The sequence below is a fragment of the Falco rusticolus genome, chromosome 5 (genome assembly GCF_015220075.1).
Source record: "Falco rusticolus isolate bFalRus1 chromosome 5, bFalRus1.pri, whole genome shotgun sequence".
Lineage (NCBI taxonomy): Eukaryota > Metazoa > Chordata > Aves > Falconiformes > Falconidae > Falco > Falco rusticolus.
The window spans coordinates 80273788-80301219 of record NC_051191.1 but is presented as its reverse complement, the minus strand read 5'-3'; the positions used below and the strand labels follow the sequence as shown (position 1 = coordinate 80301219).

At 39.1% G+C, this 27432-nt stretch overlaps 1 protein-coding gene across 1 annotated transcript in view; it reads left to right on the top strand.

Moving 5' to 3' along the window:
• The window catches only part of LOC119147957 (potassium voltage-gated channel subfamily KQT member 1-like), a 510752-nt gene that overhangs the window by 260039 nt on the left and 223281 nt on the right, over nucleotides 1-27432 (top strand). Inside the window, exon 13 of the mRNA XM_037387400.1 lies at nucleotides 25572-25647. Within this exon, the coding sequence (XP_037243297.1) occupies nucleotides 25572-25647 (76 nt within the window). The remainder of the gene's footprint in view (nucleotides 1-25571; nucleotides 25648-27432) is intronic.

Sequence of the window (27432 nt, the reverse complement as noted above, 5' to 3'; positions counted from 1 at the left end):
TATTGTATGACTTGGTCATATATCTGGTAATGTTTAAAATACATAATTTAATTACTTTACTTTCTTTTTAAGTCATTATACACAGTGTATTGGATAGCTATAGTTTGTTTGTTTATTGGATTAATCAAATTATTGTGTAATCCTGTATTATTATTAATATTTCTCTTGGATGAGTATTTGTTATTATACATGGGTTACAAGCTAATAACAGCTTTAAGACTGGAAAGCAAAACAAAGACTAAACATCACTGAATTCTCACCTATTACACTGCTAGTTCAATGCTTCATTTTGTGCACTTGCCTTTTGGGCTCCGTATGACCTTTGTAAACAAAATAAAAGTAGGAGATCAGACTCAAAAGTTCATATTCTACATCTGCCTTGTGGGCTGTAATTTTTTTAATACAGTCTGATTTTCACTGGCTCTTCAATGGATATAAAGCAATTGTTTTAGTGCAAGGTATTTAACGTGTTGTCACTTGCCTTTTAAATGTGTATTCTTCCTTATTGCTTTTGTTCTTTCATTAAGTCCTTAAAAATTCAGTACACTAGATTAAATCTGTGGGAAAAAATATTTATACCAAGAGATCTTACAAAGATAAAAAGCTCACTGAATATAGCTCTTCAGTTCTGGCTTGTGTAAATACAGGCAAAACAGTAGTACAAGAAAAATAATTGGTTCTAATAAAAAATACAAAGTAAACAAATTCCAAATAGTGGGGAATTTTTGAGTTTGTTTCCCTAAGATTTTAGAATCCCATATAGCAAGGAATATTAACTTCCTCATAAAAAATGTATTAAAAGTCCAAATTATTTCAGACTTGAATTTATCTGGGTTCTAGTTATTTTTATCTGAAATTTTGCAGGACTTTGTCCATGGGCAAATCACCTAATGGTATTAAGATATACAGATACTCAGCATTTCAAATATCCACTCACATACACTGCATTGTACAAAAGTAAACAAAGATCTTGTAACTTTTGACGTGATGTACAGCATTTTTAAAGATTTTATGCCCTGTTAATTGTGCAGTTTCTGCACAGTTTCTTTTTTATAATACTTACATTGAGATGCAAGTGACTAATGTTAGGGACTGAAGTACTCCTGTCAATAATTCTCTGTTGTAAAATAGAATCAAAGAAGACCTAGAAATCTTTGGAATATTTAGATGGTGAAGGCATAATTAGGGGCTGTATCAATACAAATCATATTGTAAGTCTAAAATTTTAAGATGTAGCTGTCTTGATCAAGGGTTATAATCAATACAAGGATTCAGTGCTTTCCAGAAGAAATTCATTCCCTGCAATAGATAAATTCCAAAAACATTTTGAAAGGCAGATCAAAGTGATTTTGCTGCCTTGCTAGGTTTGCACCCATTAGCAGAGGTTAATTCTAAAGAGCAAATACTTGCCTTTGAAATGGAGTAGACTGTCTCAGGTGTAAGGTCTCCAGAAACTTGCCCCATAGAGGAATACAGAAGACATTCTTTACCTTTCATTTCAAGTGATATTAATTTGTATACTAAATCATATCATTCTAAGATGTATTTTAGGAAGAACGTATAAATATTTTCATCAAGGCCACTTAATCTGTTTGCTTACTCTAGGCTACCTCCTTCTGAGACTGCTTTTTTCCCTGACATGAAAAAATAAATGACTGGTTCTCCAGGAATCAGTAGATTCTTCCTTCTCAGAAGCATCACTTGGAGGGAGCTAAAAATTCTGCTGGAGTCAACAACAAAATTCTCATGGACTTCAGCAGACAAGTATTTCATATAGGATTGAAGTGGGAACCCCTTTTAAAAAGAAATCCAGAGTAATGATGAAGTTATTAAAGACGTTTCATTAGAGTTTGAAAAATAAAGAGGATCCTCTTGAAGATAAGGGTTAATATAAAGCAAGTTAATGGTGTATTCCAAGGGGCAACTGGGTGAAATTGCACTAACAACCACTGATCACTCTTTTCTCCCTCTCCAATCTGTTAAACACCTTCCCATTTTGAAAATAATAGAAAAAAATCTGCTATATCACATATAACAAAACTCAGCTATAACAGGCTAACTATAGATCCCTTGTACAGACCCAGAGTTGATAGTCAGCCTTCAGTTCCTGTAACTGTTCACCTACATGCATTTTCATTGTTGGTTTTGCCTGCTGTATTAACTGTGCATTGAAACTGACTGTTGTAATAGACTCTTTAATAAAGCTTCTCACAAGAAAATCTAATCCCTCTCATTTTTAATTTGGTTACATCTTCATTGTTACTATTGTTATTTTTTGTAATGCAATAGCATCTATAGATCTCATGCAAGATCAGGGGCTCACTGTGCTAGACACTGTATAAATACAAAGGGAGAGACAGTCCCTATCCCTAAAGTACTCCTAGTCTAAATAGACGCGGTAGGAAAGGAAGCAGAAGCATGGAGCACTGAAGTGATTTCGCCTGAGGTCACACAACAGTTCATTAGTAGTTGTTGGGAAAGAAGCTGGTCTTTCTGCAGCCTTTTCAAAATCTCTTACGTACACCTCTTACATGGTGATTGAAATTTTTTTAAACACTTACAGTTGCAATGTTGCCCTTACTTGGATTTGTGTGTAGAGTGCTGGTGATTTGCTTGCCATAACGCTGATCCCTGCTCTTGTATACTGTTAACAAAGTGCAAGTGACATTAGTTTTGTCATAAGAATCCAGCTTCATCAAAAGGGAAGCCTTTCTTTTGTAAATTACTGTTTCTTGTAGATAATAATGTTTTGCCACGGACCATACCTGTTGCACAGTTTCCAGATAGTGCTGCTGACTGAGCTCTTCCTCCTTCCGTCCTTGCTCTAAACTCACTGCATACAGATGTGGCCAGTGGTATTGTTTTGGTCAGGTAGAAGACCTAATTGTTTTAGGATGTCTTGAGCTGTGATAGACCTGAACACATCTAACTTGCAGTGCTAACTGATATCACATATGATCTAATTTTGAACCATCTTCAATATCCACTAGCATCCCCAGTAAGATTATGCTGGTCACAGGTACAATGCTATTCACTGTTTTGTTTGTTTTTATAAAAGAATTCTAGTGAGGAATTAAGGAGAGTATGTTTTTTTACTAGTGTCATGTAGTGTATTGCTGTGATATTACACAGATTGTAGATAATTTTGGTGATTTTCAGCTCGTTTATGTGATACTGGAATAGAGCTTGCCAGCCTGCAGGGCCTCTGGTGTTATTATTACCTGATAACTGGAGATTCTGTACCAAAGATTTTCAAAACTTGAGCAATCTGACCTAACTTTGACATTAGCCCTGTCCTAACAAGGGACTGAATTGTACTTCTAGCCTGGATGACTGTACGATTCTGTTTTTAGTGGTGACTAAGACACTTAATTCTCACACTTTTTTTATAGCTTTGGCAGAAAATCATCTAATTCTGAGGGAGTTTAATGTTACCCATTCTTTCAACACAGCATCTACAAGCAGCTTAACCCACGTTTTCACTTTGCCCTTTTTGTCTATAAGGAATGCCTGAGAGAGAGCTGCAAACCCAAGGCAAATCCGTCAGCTTCACTGGCTGGGTAGACCCACAACGTTTTTTCTTTGGCAGTTTAGAGGAAGCAGTGACACTGCTCACATCTCTGAGTACTGGTAGGCTTACCACTGTTCCTCACCCTGTCTTTAGGGACTCGAAAACAAGTTGCATAGGAGGTGCCATATCTATGCAGCAGATTTATATGCCTGACGTAGAGGAAAGTGTATGCCTTCTACCAGTTGCAGTCTTCCCCATTTGCTCACTTATAAGATGATGCTGGCATGGCAGCTTCCCATGCAAGCAGGAAGTTTTCTGATTAAAATCTTCGGAACATTTTCTTCAGAAACACTTCTGTCACTGCCAGGTAGTCTGTTCTTTTTTTCCCTCTCTCATTCTTTATTATCAATAAAGTTTGCATGAAAATGAGACCTTTTTATCTGAAGGGTTCATCTTACTCTGGTGAATGGTCCCCACCTGAAGCCCTTGTGTTGCAATAACCATTTCTGAAAGCTCACACAGAGGATTATGGCTTCAGGTGTGCCATGAACAGTGGGAGCAGATGGAATCCCAGGAAAGAAAGATACCATTCTCATGCAAATCCACCCCACCCTCCAAAAAAGGAAAATAAAATATATTCAACTCAAACACTCCTTTAGTGAAACCTTATGATCAAGAGGTCAAAGGCACAAAAGTCAGAAGTTTCAGCAGTAGTGTTTCCACAGCAACTCTGAACTTGGCTGTCTTGTTGCATTTTTCAGTACACTTTTAGCTTTTGTCTCTATGTATGAATAAAATAACTGAAGCTGCCATACTGTGATACTATTTCACTGCACTGTATTTTCTTTACATAAAACCCCCTAAAATTTTTAGTCACCTGAAATGTATTGCAAAAGGGAAGCTAAATCAGGTGAAGGAGACATTACTAATGAATACATTGTAATGTGTAAACTTTCTCCATTCTCTGCCATATATAGTGTGGTAGGTTATATCTGAATAAATTTTCACTCATTCTGAAAACTCAAGTGATTCTATTACAATGCGTATGCACAGAGGCTTAAACTGAGGTATCTAACATATGGCATTTCCTAATCTTTCTTGATTGATGCTACCATCCTAATATTATTTTTTTTAAATTATTAATGATTTTTATTTTGGGAATGTGTTTGTTGTTATTCAATAAACAAAAAAATACCATAACGGTAGTGACACTATGGCATCTTATCCTTGATTTGAGACTTTAGCTGTAAAACTGTTATGTAGGCCAACACCAGAAGAGGTCCAGAACATACCACATAACCAGCTTTTTCCACTCCACTTCCCCAGCTTCTGTTCCTGGATTTTCTTTTTGTGTCTTCCCCACTGCTGGTTCCTCCTCTATCCTGACTGCCTCAGACTTGGTCTAGTTTAATTTGTCAGATGGCTCTAGCCCCTCCTTCCTAATCCTACATGTCTGTCTTTGTGACTTCACAGTCCCTGACAGAGATATGTCTGTATTTCCCAGGTGCATAAATATAACAAAACAAATTAACAAACAAATAAAATCCCCTAACATCTACCGAGGGTGTGTGTGCAGGAAATCGGTAGGATTCATACAGGCCAAATCAAAGGTGGATAAACATTTACTGTTGAATACATCATGGTCTTTTCTCTTTCCTGGCTTACCAGGCTCCATCGTTTTGGAAAACAGGGAACTTTATGCAAAGATCTGTTATTTAGAGATATGTTTCAGAATTGGGCAATATAAGTGTGATTGCCGGTGTTCTTGATTATTTTGTTTTGAGGAACTGCTGAGATGAGCCTTAGATTGATGTGTTTAGAGATGGCACATGAAGTACAAGAAAAGAGTTTTAAATGTGAAAAGATCCGAGAACAAAATTATGCCCCCCTACCCCCCCCCCAAAAAAAAACCCAACCAAAAACCAAACAAAAAAAAAACATTTAAAACTGACACTAGCCTAATATGCATGGAGTTATTGCTTGCTGCTGACATGTGAATGAGAAGAATAAAAACTACTTCCATCTGCTGGGCAACATGCTAACGCTCTGAGGAGGAAAAGTATTTGGGCACATCTAAAAGATTCATGGGGATTAGTAAATTGCTAGTGTAAATTCCTAAACCTGAGTCTATGCCCACAGACCATGGATTTCTCTGTGCTGTTCCCCTGGCACCCGTTGTCTAAAACATCCACTCGCTGCCAGGCAGCTCCTTAGTGTCTGCACCACTGGCACCTTTGAAGGGAGATCAGCAGCCAGATGTGAGGGATTCCTGCAAAGACTTGGGAACAAGCTTGGGCCACTGGCACTGGGAGGTGGTCGAGGCCAGGCAGCGTGAGCAGGGCAGGGAGCAGGGGCTGCACATGTGCGGTGAGGAGCTGGGACCTGGCCAGGCAGAGCAGTGCTGTGCGTTAGGAGGGAGGTTTGCTAAATTGCTGTCTGCAGGTGTGCTGAGCAGGCGGGGATGCTAACTGTGGGCGGGTAGTGATTCAAGCTCACCTGACCGTAGGCCTTCTGATGAGGACTTAGAGAAGGAAGAGCGGGGGGAAACAGCTTTTCATGAAGACACACAGGCTTTCCCCCGTGCACTGCCTAGGAAAACTGTTGATATTGTGCCTATGATTTGGGGGCTGTTTGGAACCTTCCTGAGGCAAAATTACTGACTTTGAAGGGACTTTTGTGTAAGCAGAAATGGTGGTGCAGAACAGGGCTCTTACTCAGCTACCCAGGAGGCTTCCTCAGTGGGTGGTAAGCCATTGGGAGTTGCCAGATGGCTGCCGAGCTTGTGATTAAGGTGTTGGGACACCCGAAGGAGTATGTTTGAAAATATATCTTGGACCACACATCATTCTGAATACGGCATTAATTTTCTGTTTTGTGAGGAGTCAGATTTATTAACAATTTGTATACTTGAAGCTTTGTGTGGTGGGCAACACACCCTGCTCTCATTATTGTTAATGGCAATAGGAAATATGCACATAACCCCCCGTGTACTGCCTAGGCAATTTGCCTCTAACGGTATAAGTTTCTAGAAAACAAAATTAAATCATATATGTAAGAAAAGAAAATGCTTACATCTTGACTTTATTTCACCTTAAACCTCAGCATTTAAAAAAATGTTAAACTGCTTGGTATTAATCAAATCAAGCTGGTTAAATTTGCCTTTTAGATATCTGAAATGTAACTCTGTTTTGTAGCTTGAAATATTGTTTTTTAGGAAGATAAAGTTTTGAGAACCTTTGACTGATCTGTAGTAAAATATTTTACTGCAATTTCATTTGCCTGAACAAATATTTTTAGAACATTAACAGAAATGTATGGCATAAATTTCAAAGCCTATCGTATAATTTCATGTACAAATATTTATATACATGGTCCCAGGGAAGTTAAAAATGTAATGTTTTTATAGAAAATATACAATACAGCATATAGTCTCCATATAGTATATAGTATCTAAAATGGGGAAAGAGAGAAGTTTCTTTCACTATCTCCAAGAAAATAGCTTTCAGTTAAAATGCAGCTGATAAATGTTAGCAAACAGAAATTTTATTTTGAAGTACTGATAAACCAAGAAAACCAGATATAAGACTAAGGAAATGTTTTTGATGGAGATTAGATAACATCACAGTGACTGCAACTGTAGGAACTCGGGGTGTTACAGAGGTGTTACAGGGGATAGATAGCCTTTGCCTTTAGTCACTAAATCTTGTCCCACACATAATCCATTCAAATCTATTGCTTTTCACAGTGAACCGTCCTAGGCAGCCCCTCACTGTGTGTTTGAGAGGAGGTTTGCAATGTAAGTTAAACCCAACTTTGAGTCTTTGATTCAAGCCTTCCACCATATCCTGCTGATGTTAAAACCTAAACCTGAGTTTAACTCCCTCTGACCCTCAACTAGAAATTCGCCAGCAGCCTTGAGTTCAGCACAAGGAGATGAGTCCTACTTTACAGTTATGTGTAATGTAGATAATACCTACATAAGTTAGCTTACAGACAAGCAATTCATGTACCCTCATCCTCAAATCAGTGCAGGCTGTTTTCACTACTTATTTTCCCTCCTTCCCTGCCAGATGCCGTTACCAGACAATACTTCATTCTCAAACCTGCTGAGCTTACCTGCTTTTCCATAAACTGTCAAGTGCCTGTTGTAACATACAGAGCCACAGAGTTGGAGCAGTAACTCAGCCTGAGGCTGCGCCAGCTGCTGACAGTGGCCGATCGCTGTGTGATGCTGTTCTGTCCAGAGCCAGTTCAGACAGCTACATCAGCTCAAGAGCAGTCTGACAAAACCTGTGAACTGTTTCTGCCTGGCCAGTGCAGTGAATTGGCTTAATGAGCCTGAGAAGGAGAGAGGCAACTGCCTTTCTTAAAGGAAAAACCAGTTTTGGTGGAGTATTAACATAACTCTGCTACATAACTAGTAGAAGACTGAGGATGAGCAGGACCGTGGCTATATGCAAAAAGAGTAAGAACAATGTGTTAACAAAGTCAAGCATAAAAATTTTATGCTCTTCCATCTCACAGCCCAGTTAGGTTGCACTGGTATAGCGTGTCACAAAGCAGCAAGGTCTGGTGGCTCCCTAACGGAGGGCAATCTGGGATCCATGGGTGACTCTGGTGTGAGCAGTGCCCTCACCAACAGTGTGTAGACCCTTGGGGTTCAAACAGTGGGCAGATATGAGGGCTAATGATGGGTCCACCGACAGCCATAGGCAAGGAGCCAGGTCCAGGACCCAAAGGAAACAGGGTCAGAGACAGGACTGGAGACAAGGCTACAATGTGAGTCCGAGGTCCATCCAGGAGACAGGACCAGAGAGAAACGCACCTACAGCATAGCTCTGGCAGAGCCTGGGCTGAAATGGGGCTCCAGAGCCCTTGGGCAGGGGTGAGGGGAGGCCCAGGGGAGGCCAGTCAGGGCTACTCAGGTCCTCCAGGCCCTGAAACAGTGTTGGCCTTCATAATGTGATGCTGATTGGGGCTAGTCAGTCGGTTCAGAGGCTTTTTCTATGTGCTAGCATTCTTTCTATTTAATTACCCAGTCTGGGAATGCACATTGGACACAAAAAACCTTTGTCACCAAACCTGGCAGGTGGTCCCTGAGTGCTAGGACAGTGCGTACATGTCTTGAGCACTCGCGCCAGTCTGCATCTGAGCTATTGCAAACTGCCACCGACTCCTTCCCCTCTCCATCCCCCACCATCCACTGCTGTCACTTGCCCTGCAAAGGTGATTTTGCTCAGGGAACCTGTCCAACTTTTTTCTCCCCTTCAGGGTTAGTTTTCTGATAAACCAGTGGCCTGACCCGAGTCAGTGTGCTGCTGTGAAGTCCCGGGTGCAAATACGCAGTGAGATCTGCTGACCTCTCAGGAGGCATGGTCAAAGCTTGGCCTAAACTGATCGTGAAACACCCATCTTCATTTTGTCTTGTACTTTTAATATCCATTAAAAACCTATTCAAAGCTCCCTTGAGGTTGCAAGAGAAAGGCTACTTTAATGTATTCTGTGACATTTGATGGTCTTTGGGTATGGTCCTGTGTTGTGTTATATTTACCAAGCAGTTGTGATTCCTTTTTTACAAATTGATTCCTACTGTGTGACCAGGTCAAATGCTGTCATCCATTACGGTAGGAGCTGTTGCAGTTTTAATTCTGATGCTAATATTTCTATAACCTTGGTATGTGTTTATTGATCATTAATCTAACCAACTGTTGAATTTTTTTACAGGAATTACTGTAAGTGTAAAAGCATACAGCAAAGTTAGTGTTCCTGTTAGGAATTTGAAAGGAGATAACCAAGGATTGTCCAGGACAAACAGCTCCTGGTACTCCATAGATACCAGGAAATATTCATATTCACCTGAAATCTACAGCCTTTAAGCTGGGGGGAACCTACTTCTAATTTCTCACAGGACTGCTCAAGGGTAACACTAGGTTATTCCTAATTATTTCAAGATTTCAGATTGTGATTACTGTTGAGTTTCTTTCAAATCAGAACTGAACAGGCTAATCTGAATATACCTCTTACTAATGAGTTCAGGACTGTGACGCTGGGCAAAAGAAATAACCCTAAACACTTTGAGGACCATTAACTTTAATGTTTGCCTGGTGACGAAAGAATAGTCCAGGCCGCGTGTCTGGGCTTCACAGTGTATTTTTTTTTTAGTAGTGTGATGACTTCCATTTGGAAACATTAAAAGGTTTAAAATTAGTAAGTGCTGCCATAAAGCACACTTAAATCTTGTATGGAAAACATCTCTGTTTACTTCCCATCTCAGTTTTTCGATGGCAAATGTTAGGGGACAGAGCAAAGCCTGCATTAAATGAGCAGCTGCTGATTTTTTTAGTGTATTTATGCTTCTTACACACTCTGTCAGATTAGTTGCTGGTTTGTTTATTTTCTCCCCATATAAGATATCAAGGTAATAGGTTTTGCTTCACAAACCCAAGATTATCCCGAATAATGTTCATGATGCAGTCTGATTTTGTTTCTGAAGTCAGATATCTACACCTTTTTACATTCCTGTTATTTTTTTAGTACACTGTAGAAACTTGGCTTCTCAAAGATATATCTGATTTTTCTGTCCCTCATTTAAAAATCCTGCATTTGAGCATACTCTTCTATGAAAGGGTTAATTTCACATCTGCTAATATTATATGACTCTATTAGTTATTAATGCAGTCAACTCATAAACACAGTTTAGGGGGTACTGGCCTTGGAAGAACTTTCCAGGAGACCAATATATCAAATCAGCTCTGAAGTCTCTTGACCTCAGGATAGAAATACAGGTTTATAATTTACTCAACACTTACATGACCCAGAGAACAAAGGATTGCCAAGTCAGTCAAAACTAAATTACTTTTGAACTTAAATTAGTCATTTTCATGCTATTAAAACTACAGCTAAATCACTGTTGAGATTATTCTGATTGTATAAATCGGGTTTGTATTTTTCCATATTTATGCTCACAACCTAGAACTATACATATACTTTAATGTGTGTTTAATGATTCTCAGAAAGTTACAAAAGAGTTTAATTCATGGAAGTGTATTAAGTGTATTTATACCCATGTATGTATATCTCCAAAATGTCCAGTTTTCTTGTGAATAAAATTAATATATGTAATATAGATCAGCAAGTTACAGCTGATAAAGTGGAGCAGTAAGAATCCTGTAGGATGATGCCAGCTGCCTATTACTGCTGGAAAGAGTCTGCAGTCCTTACGTGGGTACAGGATCAGCTTTATCTATGTTTGGCAGCTGAGGCGTGACAAAGCAGCATGTGTTGCTGACATCATACATTGTTGACAACATTTGTCCCACTTTACAGATATGCAAATATAGAGGATAAATAATTGAAGAACGTTCCCTCAACACCACTGTTATGTTGCATACTTAAGGTACCATTTTGCAAACCTTAATTTAACCTTAACCTTAAACTTGATACCTGTCTGCAGCCCATGTGGTTCAGTGAAATAACTCCTGTACAGCATTACTTAGATGTGGGTTTACAGAATCAAACCCTTCATTAATTCTGATCAGATCTTAGCCTTTGCAGGTATTTCTTATCAGTCATTTGGGAAGTTAGCTAGTTCCTCCTTCTCTAGGCACTTCCATTAAAAAGCTATTTTTGAAGGTGTAGGAGAGGTGTGTAGGTGCATAAACACTTTCAGGTTTTAATGCTATGGCTGCTGGGAATGAAAAACTGCAGTTCCCAAATGCAACCTGAGATATTTGAAAAACAATATGCAGAAATACTGTATTATTTTAAACCTCCTGTGCATTTTTAGTACCTCAAAAATGTAAAAAGACTTTTCAAGAGTCTCCATAGTCTGTAATAGGTGTGTCCCCAGGATGCTTCATATAGAAACATGAGTTGGTGGGAGTTGCTTTGGACAGAAATAACAGTCTTCACTGCAGCTTTCTGAAAACTTCCATTTCTGAAAACTTCCCTCAAGTCAGGCAGACATGAATTCCTTCGGAGTCTCTAAGCCAGAAGGAAACATCTCCACACTGTGTTCATAAGCTCAATGTTTGAAAGCTTTTTATTTTTTTAGACCATCTCAGGTCTTGACATAACATAGACTGGAGCTGCACTCTGGTCAGCCAGGAATAGAGTCTTCAACAGGATGCTGCAGTCTTGATTTAAAGAGTGTCACAGACAATTTATCACATAATTTAGATTAATGGTTAATTTGCATTTGCTTAATAGAAACTGGATTTGGTGATGCTGGTATGACTCTGTATGATACACATTTGACTTCGTATTTCCACCAGAGCTCAGCTGAAAATTGGTGGGGTTTTTTCCCATTGCATCTTCTGATCCAAATGTTTGAAAAAAATATTGTTTGGTTTGAATGAAAATGAACATTTTTTCATTTTTTTCACAAAATTAAAAATGTGTTTCCTGATAGATTAAATGTGTGAATGTGTGTGTGTGTGTGTGTGTGTGTGTGAGTGACTATTTTGGGTATTTTATGTGCGGGTTTGTTAAATAAAAATAATCCTTCACAGTTCTGTGAATGGTTTCCCCGCTATATCCCAGTTCCTTACATTCTGAATTTGCAAATAGTTTGTGCTCACTCATGTTATTTTATAAAATTAATGGTGCATTGAAAATATGTAATTAAATTCTAGTAAATGTCCTGAGCAAAATATTGCTCATTATGTCATAAATGTTTTTTAGCATAAGAATGCATAGGAGCTAATAACAGATGTAGCATAGGTGTATCCTAACATACAAATGGGTATGGATGCTGGTTTTGAAGAGCTGTTTTCTTATTTTCCATTAATCTTTCAGAACACTAGAAGTTAGTTCTTTATTCTGTCCTTAGCTCTCTGCTGTAGTCTGTACAAGTTAAGAGGCCTGAGGAGTGTCTGCTGTTGAGGTATATGTGGCCAGGTTTGGTACCCAGGGGTGGAATAGACTATGTTGTGCTGTGGATCAAATCTGAATGTTTCCCCCAATGCGCTGGGAAGACAAGACAAGTGCTCTCTCTGTGAGAGAAAGAGCAGCTTTAAAGACTCTGTGCTTGAAACTGTTCATCTCCTTGACCAAAAATTGCCACATAAAAAAAAAAAAAAAAGGAAAAAGACCCCCACATTGGTATTTATGAATGATTTGACTGGATCTGTTCCCATGAAGAAAGGTATTTTGCTTCAGATAAGTGATGGTATCAGGTTGATTATCACTTGTGACACTACATAACTCAGGGAAATTATCAGATATCACTTAGACTCAACTGGTTCACCAGGTTGTTAGATGCATGTGATTGTTCTACTGAGAACAAAATTAAAGAAGTTTTGAGGTAGTATAAAATGGCTTTATTCTTCTATAATTCTCACAGCATGAGGCTTGAAAATTTGAGAAAGATTGAAGTGATGATAATATGAATTTTGAGACGGGGAGAGAAGCTTAAAACTTGAGATTAGTGGGGCTTCATGGTTGAGAAGGTTGGTGATAGGAGAGATGAACTGTTGTTTTGTTAAACGTGAACAAAGTAGATTGTGTTCAAAAAATGTTCCTGTCTGATTCCTGGTTCGTCAGCCTCTGCTTCATGTCCTGTGAAGTTCAGTATCTTTGATTTATGAAGTGTTGTGTAAACGTTTGTTGATTTCTATCTGTTCTGGTTTACACTTCTGCCCTGAGGTTTGCTTTGAGTTTCAGGTTTGGGCAAACTGAAATTATGAAAGTAAATTCACTTTGAATTGCAGTGTTTCAAGTGGTTTTGCTCAAATTCATGCCAAACCTCAGATTCTGCATAATTTCTTTTTGCATAATTTCCAAGCTAAAAGATAAAATGTGTCAGGCTCCTTTGGAATAGAGTTGAATTTTATAGGTGTATGACCTTTTAGAAAACTAAGCCTGTAATTCATTATCAAACCAGTTCAATATTATGAGGATTTGTTGGAGGATGGAAGGATACTGGGAAACTTCTGTATAGCAGAAGCATATTGGAATAGAAGAAATGTCCTTATTTCAGCTTCAAATGGACAGATGGTCCTGACATTTCACATTTTTAGCACTGAAATTTTGGACTTGAGTACATGAATACTTCAGCTGCTGCCTGTCTCTGTAGTAAGATGCTTCAGATGCAGAATAAAGCCAGTTGCTCAAGGGCAAGATAAAGCTAATTTGAGGCAACATCTATATGGCTGATCCTTCATAAAAAAATAAAATCCACTTCAATGGGAGGCTTGATACCATTGTTCACAGTTTTCATTCAATACTTACACAGAACTTCCCAGAGGAGTTCTCAGATTGTTGTCGGAGGACAGTCAGTGGAAATATGTTTAAAGAAATAAAGATCCCTTTGGTTTTGTTTGGGTGGGGTTTTGGTGGGGTTTTTTTGTTTGTTTGTTTCAACATATTTCTGTATCTACATCTTAAAAACAGCCTTCAGCATTTCTGACATAATTAATTGCTTGTATTAAGTGTTCTAATTACAGCAATTCAGGTTAGCCAACTAAATGAGTGCATAATTATTTAGAAACACTTGATGTACCGGTGTACTGCAGTACTGGTATCCTCAAGGCCCAATTGAAAAAAATCAAACCAAACCCACAAAAAAATCAAAATTCAAAAGGTTGAGACTTTGAAGCACTGATGCTAATAGCTATTATCCTGTTTATTAGATCACCTCATATGTACTCAATACTATATGGATATCTTTTGCTTCTATCAGATCTTGATTTGCTAATAACTTTCAGTGAAAACAGAGCTGATAATCTTCCAAATGGAAAAAAAAAATCTTTACATTTTAATTTCTCCATGAGAAAACTTTGTGGATGGAAGGAAGTCTTATTAATTTGATTTTGTAACAGGAGTTAAAACAAAATTAATTTGATGCAGACACAGTTCAGAACACGTTTAGTGGAAAATTGTCAAAGTCTGTACCAACATTTGAACTGGATCTGCCCAGCATGGTCTGCTGTTTCATAGGATTCATAGCATGGATGGGCCATTCTTTAACAGTATCCTGTAAACTGGTTTACATCTTCTCTAAGGCATGTGGTCTTCATTCTGCACCAGATGATGCAGTGTAGAGTATATGTTTTCAGGGCAGAGTCCCAGTTACTGGGAGAGGAAAGGGCATAAACCAGATAAAATGCATTAACTTTATAAGAAGATAAAATATTTCCTTTTTGGAAGCAAATTTGTATTGAAATGGGACAAAGTGAAACATATTATCATTTTCGTCTCAAATGTTTTCAGAATCTTTTGTTTCATAATTACTCTTAAAATATTTTTCCTGTGAGTTAGGATGGAAACAAAGACAGGAAAATCAGAATTCCCTAGAGCACGAAGACACAGATTTCCTCACTTTAAAAAAAAAAATAATTTTTCCTGTTCTTTAATAGTAAGTCACAAGAAATTGGTATATGAACACTTGCCCTTTGTTCATCCACTGGCTGAGCTGAAGATCTGCCAGGAAAAAAAATGCCAAGACATACCATCTTTTCCTGAAGGTGAAGAAAAAATGCACGATTTTTGAACAGAAGGTAGTTTCTCAATGAGCAAATGAAATGTCTTGAAATAAGTAGCTCAGCAAAACTTCTGGTTTCAGTGATAGTTTTGCTTGCAATGCTTGCAACTTTTAGCAAGATATTTATTTGTGTAGTGAACTATTGATAAGCACTGCATATTTTCAGTATCAGTCAAGTGAAGCCTTTTAAGATTTTTATGCGTGTTTGTACGTGAAAAACAGAGTAGAAAAATAGTGTCTGTGGCTACACAAAGTTCCCTGTGAGGTTCTGTGAGTATGATCACTGTGGTCTGCAAAATATTTAGGAACACTTAAATTTTAGGAAAAAGAAAGATTATGATCTTTTCCTGGTTTTGAAATACTCGTTCCTTTAATGGCAATGTGATATTCTCTTGGCATGTGGGTTTGTAGAAACTGGTGTTGGAATTCAAGAGTGGGCTGTGACTTGGTGATGGGAGTTTGCAAGGCCATTGTGAGAATATATGTGCTTTTGACAAGACCTCTGAAAGGCAATTTTGAAGACGATCAGGCAGTAAGTCAGTTTTACAGCTAGCTTTCATGAATCTTTTCTGCTGGTATCAACTGGTTATTGTATAGTAAAAAAAGCAAGATATTAAGGTGATTTTATTTTAAAATGGCTAGTTTCGGTGAGTCACACTGTCATTCTCATGCACTTACAAATACAAAGATGTGTGTACCCAAGCAGGCCCCCCACCAAGCCTGTATCCCAGCTGCACGGATCCAGGTGGGCTGCCCAGGACTTCTTGCAATTGCGTGGAGGGCCAAGTAATGCTCTACTGAGTCTATGGTGTCTGCTGGCATCTCCTCAGGATGGCAACCAGGTGCCACTGAACATTTCGGTTTTGGGAGCTGATGGTGACGAGGATTTTTTACATCTCTGTGCTCTCCCACACCTGGGAATCATTAGAACTTCTTCTCTGTACTTTGTCCCCTTATTATGGTGTCTTAAGACTCCAGCCCTGTTCCGTGTTTTCCCACAATCACCTCTTAGTGGCTGGAGTCCTTTTCCAGTCTAGGTAGAGGCAGTGCCTGACTATACCTGTTCCTTTGTTTTCCTGAACTGGGTATCTTCAAAAGCTGCTCATAAATGTGCTGTGATGTTGATGGTCTAGTTCCCACAACCACTTGCCATCCCCATAGGGCTTTTTGGTTTTGTGCTGGTTTTCCTTTTCTGACGCTTCCACACAAAGACCTTCCCATTCATACTCCATTCCTGCCAGTCTAAGCATTTCACGAATTAAACCACAGGCAGAAAAATAATGATAAAAATGTTTTAGGATTTCAGTCTTTCCTTGTAATTGCCCAGAGAGCAGTGTTCTCTCTTCCCTGCACCAGTTCCTGGTCTCCCTGCCAGGCCAGAGGCAGTACATCTGGCACTGCTGAAGGTTCCTGGGAGAAAGACAGTGCTGGAAAAGGGTAAAATTGCTGCTACTCCAGTTGGAGTGAGGAGCCTAGAAGCTGAATACTGACAAATTTAAACAAAAAATAAGGCACTTTTTAACAGTATATAAAGGTCTTTATATCAAGGCCAGATGCCTTTCTGGAAAGTTACTTTAGTTCTACACAAGGTTTTTGGCTCAGGGCAAGGGCAGCTGTGTGAAATGCAATCCCCTGTACTGTTGAGCAGGTCACATTCATGATCTAATGGTCCTGTTTGCCTTCAGATGCTGTGGATGTCTTGCATTGCTGAGCATCTGGCGAACGGGGAGCTAAATCCCAAACAGATTGCTCAGGTGCTCAGGAGAGGAGGAGCAGAAGTTGTGAAGGTGGAGGGGGAGAATGCTTTGGGAAATAGCCTCTGCTTAGGGGGCAGTGACATGGATGTTCACCCCAAGCCTGCAGATCAGTCTCTCTAGTTCCTTATCATCATTAAAGGAGAAACATATTGTCACTACTCTTTTTTCTCTTCAGTCATTCTATAAATAAAATATGTGTTCATTTGGAACCTCTAATTGCCTTAAAATCCTCAGTGAACTAAGCCACATGACACCTCCATGGCTTAGTTTTTACACGTACTTTACAGACACATACACTGAGCACAGCCAGGTAAGAGGACTCGTACAAGATCACCCAGAGAGACAGAGGCCAGTTCAATCAATCAATTCAAGAACCCAGGACTTGTGTTTCCATAGCCCCTGCTGTAACTACTAAATCACAAGAGCTACTAAGGAAAGATCCTGCCAAAAGCCACTGTTTTTTGTTTCTTAAAACCACAAGAAGCGTTTTGCTCAATTCCACAGGATCTCTCCCTAGTACTTGGTGCAGATTAATTAATTACTTATTTTTAAAAAGAATTGTAAAGCCTGGGGCAGCCCAAAAGCTATTGAAGTTTTAATTCTCAGAACTATTCCCTGACTTGACTGTTATCCAGTTCCTATTCAGGCAAGATAGGAATTAAGATTAATGACCCCAAACAAACTGGTATTTCAGAGAATCAGTCTTTGCCAGGCATTATATTCTCATGACAGAAAATCATTGAGGCATAAATACAGCGCTCAGTCATTGGTGTATATTAACAACACCACGTTGTTCCCATAAATGCTGAATACAGTGAAGAGGAAAATGAAGTCTTAAAGTTCATTAATTTGTGTTGTGGCATTTTTTAAAGTGAGCAAACCAGAGCCCATGGAAAAAGGCTGTACCATTCTAGTTCCCACTGCACCACTGGGAAGGATATTCGGATTCCAGAAAGGCATCTCCTCTGCTGGGAGGTTGTTTGGGTTTGGTGGTGACTGTCTCTGCGGTGCCTTTTCCTAGCTAGGCATTCACTTCTTTTGACATTTTTTAAAAGGTGAAATGATGAAGACCAAGTCTTAAGGAGAGAGAAGTGAATTAATAGCTTTATCTGCTAGGACTGGTGACTTGTAATAAGTGGGGTAAAAACACATCATTCTCTGCCAACATTTGTCCACCTCCCAAGAAGGTGGCTGTAGCTAGAGTCTGTTTTCTAAGCAAATGAGAAATGGCATGAAGACAAGAGCATTTCACCCATCCTGGGACGAGGAGTAGTAGTCATGGTACAGTGCTAATACATGAAGATATTGTGGCAATTTCTAGAAATTGTTTGCTCAGAAAAAAAATATTCTTTTTGTGTTTGCATTTCCACACTGAAAAGACATCCCTATGACATCATCTTGTTTGTTCTGACACTGCAGGAAGAATAGTAAAAATAAAATGGCAGAAAAGAGACCAGGCACTTTTTATTTTGCTGCCAACAAAACATAGAGGAAAGATGTAACTAAAATATCCAATGGTTACTTTAGTTCTCAGAGACAGTTCAGCAGATGAATTGTTGTTCAAGGGCAGTTGGGCTCCCAGACACAAGAGCATTCTGTAGTAAGCTTAATTACTCATTTTAATTATGCATTTTAATTAGCAAGAGACTAACACAGAGCTTTTCTCCCACTTTCTCAATAAACCCACTTTGTAATATTACAGAACAAACTTGTAACTGAAAACTCCAACTGTCTAGGGTTGAGAAAAACAACGCAAAGTTCAAGGGGTTTTCTTCCTCATTAAATCACATTCAGTGAGCAGGTTACATCTACCTCTGATTATTTTCAGGAACTTTCTACTTTTTTTATTCTGTTCATGGGCAACATCAAGAAAACACCCTGCACTGCTTCTTTACCCAGTTGTGTTTCCTCTGCCAATATATTGTCTTCCCAGTTGCTCCCTGTAAATGATGTCCTAGTTCTTCCTCTTCTAACAGTTTCTCCTCAGAGTTGTTCTTTTGTCCCTGCACTGTCTTCCCTGCCTCAATCCCTAGGAGCCCTGCTGCAGGAAATCTGCTTTCTTTCTCATTCCCTTCAGGGAAGGCCAGGTTAGAAAGGCAAGTAGAAGCAGAGGCAACTGCATTCTGTAATGAATTCAGAGCATGTATGGCGGGGGATGGATGGAGATAGCAAATGCCACAAGGTCTTCAGCAAAACAACCATATGCCAGAATGCAGCCTTTGCCTGAGACTGTACCTGCTGAGGAGGGATTTGTAGAATTTGCAGCATCCCTTCATAAATTGAGGCTGTCAGCAAAGCTTGGTGAAGCCAAATAGGCCTCCAGGCTGCCCTGTTTTGGGAGAAGCCAATCCTAATTTACTTATTGTTTTGAGCCAAACATGGGCTTGAAAAGGTTCAGATAAAGATAGGGTTAGAATAGAGATGAGGCGGGTTTAAAGTGGGATTGTGATTCAGAACAAAGGGAAAATTAAAGTTGTGCCAACATTTTCTGAAATGTTCTCTCAGCGCAAATGACATCTTATAAGATTTCCATTGTTTAAGTGGTGGAAGTTCTCCAGAAGTATCTGTTCTTCACAAGGCTTTGATAAAATGTTACAAGACCGAAAACCTCTCCAATTATATTTATGTTGTACTTCTCTGCTGCTCTTGGCTTGAGATGAGCTCTGGAATCCGAGTCATCGCCTGGCATTTCCAGGTGTTTGCATGTCAGATTCAACCTGCAACCTTCTCTTAACTTTAGTGGTTTAAAAGGCTCAAGGCATTTTGTCTGGCTTTGCTTAGCTGAAGGCAATACTAATTTTCATTTATTGGTGGGAAGATATTTTTTTTTTCATTTGGATATTGTAACTTCCCTCAGTATTTTAAACACATTATATAAGCTTCTTTTCTTTACAGTTCTTGTGATGAGAACCATCTCTCCACCAGTTCTCTCCATTAATAGAAGGTCCACATAGTGCGTGTGAATGCATATGGACTAACTGCTGCACCTGTCTGTAATAGAATCTAATTTTTTGTCCTTCATGATTTCTGTTTTCCCACCCTTTTTCTCCCCCAACAACTTATTGCTGCACGCTATCCATATGATGGGATAATTACACAGTTTAGCTACTTTTGAATATAGGTAATAGTCATCCCTGCTAAATATTGCCCTTCAGTACTGGTGGGAATCTGCAGATTAATGAAAAAATCTCACCTCTGAAAATGAGTAGCCTGTGCTACATGCATCTGGAGACAAAAAGGACCCTGTGACACCACTGTTTCTTGTTTTGTATTGATTCTGGTAATGCTTTCATTGGAAATAAGGCTTGCTTTATATTTTACTTAATAAAAAAGCAGACCATTTGAGATAACTGTACATGAGAAAAATTAAAGTTATGAGTGAAAATCAAGGTTCTTTCCCAAAAACAGAGCCTGAAAGTGAATATTCTCAACTAAATGTGATGGGAAAACAAAAAGTCAGATGGAAGGCTGTGCTTCTCAAATAACTGCTTTACATTTCAGTTGCCATCACTAACCTAGGCACTGTTTGTGCTGGCTTAAAACCTAATGTCAAGTGAACAACTCCAGAACAGATGATGCTGTATGTTACTCTGGGCAGGAGTTGCAACATTATCCAATGATCAGTATTACCATAGTGTGACTTTATATGTGTTTTCCTGCTAAGCAATCAAAACATAACAAATGAATGAAGCTCAGCAGTAATCCAAGAAATGTAAGTGTGTATCCTCAAACCAGTTTTGCAAATTGGGACAGAGAGCTATAATTGACCTTCGTGAAGTGGCCTTTATTTTCCACAGTTCATGATCAAAGTAGTTATGTTACACTGAATAACTCTTCTAATTCATGACACCTGAATAAACGGCAGGAAAACCAGCCGGGAATGCACGTTCCACTATCTGCAGCCATCCTGCAGTAGAGCGTGAGTAACATCCTGCCCCTTGTCTCTACACTCCACCGAACTCTAATGATTAAAAAATGCTTCTGGACCAAAAAGTACATCACACTGATAACAGGCTTGTTTGGAGACTTGAGCTGTGCCTCAGCATGGCCTGGAATAGTTCTAATTTTGCCTGGGTTTACGGTCCGTTTCCATGCATGTTTTTCACTTAAAATACTCTGTGGCTGTTCCAATGCACGTTAAGCTGAAAGCTATCAGACTCCATACAAAAGAAGAAGAAAAAGAGTAAGTCTGAATTGGCCAACACAAGCTTTTAACAAACATAGAGTGGTATATAAAAGTAAAAGGAAAAGTATCCCTGTGGATAGTTTCCAGAGTTGCTTTGGATTTGATCATTTCTCTTTCCTCCTCTGGTTGAATTGTTTTCAACTGAAAACGTTTGGCTTCTTTGGCTTAGGCTACTGCCTTCCTGCAGTCCAAAAAAAAAAAAAAAATTCTTAAATGCATCCAAGTGTTTTAAGCTAAAAGTAGTGACTTTTCACAGTGCTCTCTGAGCCATGAGCGGAGGACCAAACGTGGGGCTGCAGAGCCTCCTTGGCAGGCAGCCTCCCACCAGGCTCTGCAGCCATACAGGCATACTCCAAACCTGCAGAGGGGAAGGTCGAGTCAGCCAGCAAAGCGGGGCCCCTTTCCCCCTCCCCCTCTAAAATAGTTGCTGGAGAGTTGCTCAGCATCGGGTAAGGGTGGGGACTGCTTGTTAAGGTAGATGTTCCCAGTTCCCAGCCCTCCACCCGCTCCTCCTTTTCCCTGCCCTACCACAGTGCTATGACAGCCCAGGAGTCCGTAAGCCAAACTAGGAAAGACTCATTGTAATTAAGGAAAGGTCTGACTGCTTTTAAAAGTGAGCATTCTGCTGAGCAATCACTTAACAGCAAGGCAGAGAACACATGCTGTTTAGCAAATAGGTCCAAGGCTTGGGTCCTACTGGAAGACATAGTTATAGATGATGTCAGTATCATTTATGGATCCAAGTGTATGTTATTTCAGTAGACATTTCATGGTATCCATTATAGTTATAGATGTTACAAGCTTCCCTTATTAATTTTTTATGTGCTCATAACTTTCCAAAACCCTGATCACTTCTGCCCAAATGTAATTTTGTTCTCCTTTACAGTCTTTTGGGGGAAGATTTTAACAAAAACCATCTTACCTGTTATTTTGGTTAAAAGACGGGAAAGTAAGCCACTGTCTGTCAATAAAATTCTAATCATATTATTTTGAGCAAAACATACAGAAAAAACAACCCAGGTATGTAAGCTTGTTTATTCAACAATATGAAAGCTGTACCTGCTTGCAGCGACTTTTGAGACCTCACCTATGGGAGGACACACCGCATAGGATCTCCCAGTTGCCAGGAAAGGTTGTCCAAATCCTCGCTGTAGCCGGGACTCCCCAGTGGTTGCAGATCTGGATGATGGTAAAGCATTAGGGCAATTAATGATGTATCTTTCTTAACCACTACAGTTAGCCACATGTAGCAGAGATTAGATGCATTGCCTTGTCTTGTTTTATTCTTGCTATATTATTTCACTTACTATTCTATGGCTTTAAATGTAAGTAAAGATAAACTCACTTCTTTACCTTGGTGTCCGTGTCCTTTGTGCTGACCCGTCAGCTGGCAAAACACCCACTCAACTGCAGCACCCCACCTCAGCGTGGACCCCATCTTTACAAGGTCTAGCGTTTATGCTTGGGTTTATGGGTAAAGCTTTCAAACAATTTAAATATGTTTTTTAAGGTACGGGAAAGCATCTCCTAGTGTGTGTGTGTCACTGCCCTCTGCTGCACAGAGGCAGGACGTGGCTGCTTTCATAGGGGCAGAGGTTTGGTCACCAACCCACCCACCCATATGCCTACTTAAAGCAAGCGCTCAGGTCCTACTGACTTCATTTGGGAGCTAGAGCTATGAAAATAGTTAAATCTTCACCTCCATGGGAGTTAGGTGCCATTAATACCTGTGAAGATTTGTCCATTTCTGTCTTCCGTCGGTAGAAAATGCCACCTAGAAAGAGTGTGCAAGTATGGTGCCTGTCACCCACCCACCCACCCCACCCCCCGGGTTGCTCTTTCATGAGTTGCATATTTCAAAATATCTAGGAGATTCACTGCAAACACTGTTGTATTGCTATTGAGCATTACTAAAGCATGACCTAAAGCATCTCTGGCCTTTTGTTCTCTCCTGTTGTATGCTTACAGCAAGTAACACACTGACACCCTCAAGGCTGAAAAGATTTTGCCTAATCCAAGGTTTTGGACTAAAATATAAGGCTTAGCAGGATAAATGTATTGGGATAAATACAGGGATAAATGTAACCTGGCCAGTAATAGCTGTAATTATCCATTCTGGACATCAGTGCTAGGAAACTATGAAAATCAGCTAAAATCTCCAAAAATGTTTAGGATCACAGTCAGCCACACTGCCACACACACACCCCCTCCCCTCCACCTCCCATCAGGAGGACAGCTCTGCTTACTACCCAGGGCAGGGCAGTTTAACTCATATAGAACTCCTTTCTGACATCTAGAGCTTCTATGCTACTCTATGGATATATTGTGGCACATATCTGAGTCTGTGGATTTGCACCTTTTCATGCTGTCTTTTTTCCATTAAATCCAGGTTTCATGTATTTTTGTCCCTCAGTTTAATGCTAGTGACCATCAAATCTGAACTGTAAGTTACTTTTTTTCAAAAATGGTTCCCCATGAGATTGGTGTGAAATTTTCCAGTTCGAACAGGTTGGTATCAAGTGCTTTTGGATTATAGTCGGGTGATTTTCTTTGCTGTATTTCACAAATAATTAACTTTTCTCCCTAAAAATGAGGCCTGTTCAACTGTGCATCAGATTCCAAGAGTCAGTCTCATGGTTTTGGATGCTTAAACTTGATAACACATTGGAAAAAGTTCTGTACCCCTGATTGCTGCTGAAGGAGGGGAATTAGGACGAAATTACTGCCTTGGTTTGTTTCCATCTCTGACTTCTTTAAGTTTATCTATTTGAGGCTGTTTAAACAATGCATCAACAATCTCATATGGATTACCCTAGCAAAAAGACAACTCTTAAGTATGTATATGAAGTCTCACATCATTTAAAGCTAGGGGATAATTTCAAGCTTTTATCTTAACTGGTACACAAAGGAGGTAGGCTAAACCCTAAACCTTAAATTGTGATAATTTTCTGGTTATATATATATGTATATAACTTGTATGGACTGACAGACAAAGATTTCTCTATCAAGTAAGTGCCATTTACAAGAGGAATGTTGTCTCCATTCTAGTCACCAGCCACAGGAGCTCAGCTGGGGCCCTGAGTGTCAAGCTGAGAGCTTTTCTTTCACCATAATAAAGGTCCTGTAGGCTAAACTACTGGTAGTCCGTCAGTGACACTTCTGAAATCCCTTTGATAGGCTTACACAAATGCAAAGATTCGTACTTAGCAATGCTGTTGATGGTATACAGCAGTGATGGTTCTTGAATTGTGCTCACTCTGCATTGTCTTCTGTGTGTTTGCATGTATGAGTATATATATATATGGATATGTGCCTTATTATACATAGATATATGAAGTGTGAAGATATATGTGGTATAGACACCCGAGTTTCACACATATTTGTGCATGTCTTTAATATTAAACTGGGACTTGAAATAGAAGGAACAAGACAAAGCTACTGACAGCTTATTTTAAAAACCTTGTTCCTGTGTTTGTGGTATCTCACCCAATCAGAAACATTTTTTTATCAAAGAGCCATTATAAAAATGAAAAACTATGCTAGTTCTTAAATACAGTCCCTGTTTGCTTAGCTTTTATTTACTTCACTTTGAAAAAATACACTGTAATCTCTCCACTGTTTGAAGACTTTATCTCTAAACCGTGGCATCCAAGTAGGTGGCCTAGCCAATACTTCCTTTTCCCCGGTCAGATATACTGGGAAGAGATGGCAGATTGTGTTTTCAGGAGACTTGAGGAACTTGCTGGCAAGCTTTCCTAGGGTTATCATCACATGTCAAAGATGATGTCTGCATAGAACATAGATTTCCTGACAGTGCGGCTTCCTTGGAAGGAAAAGTTTGTTTTCTTTATTTCACTCATTTTGAATGAATGAAGCAGTCCATGGAGAGGGAGTCAGTCCTTAAACAAAATACTTGTTCTTGTAATTACCGTATTCCTGCTTCTCCTCTCTACACCTCCAAAATTCATCGTAAATAAGGGGGTGTGGTAATTAATTGCCAGCCAGGTGGCACAATTAATGTTCTGCAAATACAATATCCACTGGGTGGAATGATATTGCTAAGTTATAATATGCGCAGTCCTGTGTTTGAGTACCAATATAGACAGCCACATGGGCACACACACACAAGTGTGCTGAAAGGGTGTGTTGTGTTGACTTTATTCTTTTTTAGATGTGATACTTCAATTTTTCTTCCCTCCTAGAGAATTCAAATTATCTTTTAAAGGACTTAATTTCTGTGCAATGGAGCTCATGGTCAAACCACTCAATAAATGCAAAATAGGGAATGCAGTCATGGTTCTGAAAACTTTTCACATTCTTCAAACTGATGCCAGTTGTGTGCATTGACAGTAATCCTGTCTAATCCCCTCCACATGTATTATCTTTGTACACCTGCTTTCATTGTCTCACTTATCAGGTTTTTATACTTAGACCCACAATATACAAGAGAGTAAAGCAACAGGACAAAATATACATGCACACACTGTGTTATGCTGCAATGTTGCATGACAGACATAAAACATTTGTAGATTTTGGTGCTTACAGTCGGCATCTCCCATTAAGATTTTTTCCTGCCCTTTTTTTTTTTTTTTTTCTTTTTTCCCTACTGGTGTATATGTTTGTCTTTCTTGGCAGATTAACTGAAGCACATCGAACAGCTGTAAAAGTCATCAGGAGAATGCAGTATTTTGTAGCCAGAAGAAAATTTCAGGTAAGCAGCACCATTAACCATAAGTACCATTTGTAAGCTTAAGTATATGACATTGAAAGTGCTCTGAGAGTGAACTTGTCTTTGTGCATGTGGTTGTAATAAGTCAAGGTAGTGTTTAGGCTCTCAGCCTCATATTTGCCCTATGTGGATTTTTTCATGGTGTGGGCAAAAATATCAACTACCCATGGGTACAGTACGATATGAAAACCTTCTAGATTTGTGCAGTCAGTACAGTTATTTTTCACTTCTCTTTCTTACTGTATTTGTTTTCTTGGGATTCTGTTTGTTTGTTTGTTTTACTGTAGTGACCAACATATAAACTACTTACCTATCTAGTAGAGTTGAAGAAAAGACTCTTGTAGTGTCTGCTAGAACACTGTTACTGTTTATAATGATAATCTAACAACTGGTTAGAGAATGTTCTAACTGCGTGCTATGTATGGCTGACATCAACAGGCTTTACTCATGAGCACTGTGCTGTGTAAAGTTGCTTTCACATTTGTGGCCCACATTTCCATATTTTTTTCCCAGAATGGAACATCACAGAGAGGCTGTATTTTATAAAATTATGGAGCACCTACCCTCTGGAAAGTTACTGTCTTTATGAAGTCTTAAGTTAAATTTCTCAATCAGGTTACAAAGTGCTCAAACTAAATGTGCTGCACTGGACAAACTGTCTTATTTTGCCTGTTTACTAAAGCCCATTATGATAAAATTTTTTGGAATGGGGTTCTGGTATCGTCATTCTCATCACCCATATGCTGGCAATGCCATGGAAATGAATAATTAACTTTTGGCCTGATTTTCAAAGCCCCTGTTATTTGCATCTGGAGGATCATGCTTTTTTGTCCAAGAGGGTCCACTGCAAGTTAATCAACTCTCATAATATTTTTGAAGAGGTTTTAAAAAGATTAAAAAAGAACCTGAATTTCAAGCAAGTTTGATCAGAGCTGAGTACTTAATTGCAAGAGGTAGAAGTCTTGAGATAAGATCACAGCACTCAGAAGACTGAACTAGGGCAGATAGAATAGCACATACATTTCCCAAGCTCATGCAGAAATGTATCTGTAGATGACCTTACCTTATGAAAGAAGACTAGGTGAAGTCATTTTTAAACTCAGCCAACAAAAAGAGAGAAGGATTATATTGTAAATACACCAGAGTGATAAACACTATGGGAAATCTGAAAAAAAAAAAAAAATAAAGAAGAAGAAGAAAAGGAAGAAAATTAAAGACATCATTCCTGGAAAATCAAATCAGTATATAAATGGGAATAAAAATGAGGATATTTCAAGCCACCAGAGACCTAATATTCTGGAGCTGTCAGCCAATAGCAGTCATAGCCAACCTTAAAAACTTAACTTGATCCATCTATGGAGAGGATTCTGCAAGTTACTGTTAGTGATAGGGAAGAAGAAAAAGGCATTATCTTCTGTTTTGTTCTTTCTTGGGGCTGTGAAATATAGCTTGTAGGACTCTCCATGTTAATGAGATTTTGGAAGTTCAAAGTCAGGTAATATTATTTCAAGTTTTGCATTAGGAGTTGTAAGCATGCTGGATGTAGAATTCTGAGCCCAAATGGCCAGGATTTGGGATTATGGACAGAATGGACAGAACGAAAGTTAAAGAAGTTCTTTGAGTCCTGCATTTATCAAACCTCCCTGGAAGCCCATTATCTCCTGCCTTAAGTTGTATTGTACTAACATTTCCTAATAAAAACATGACAAAACAGTGCACCAAAGTTTGGCAGGACAGAAGATCATCAGATGTAATGCTTTATGGGAA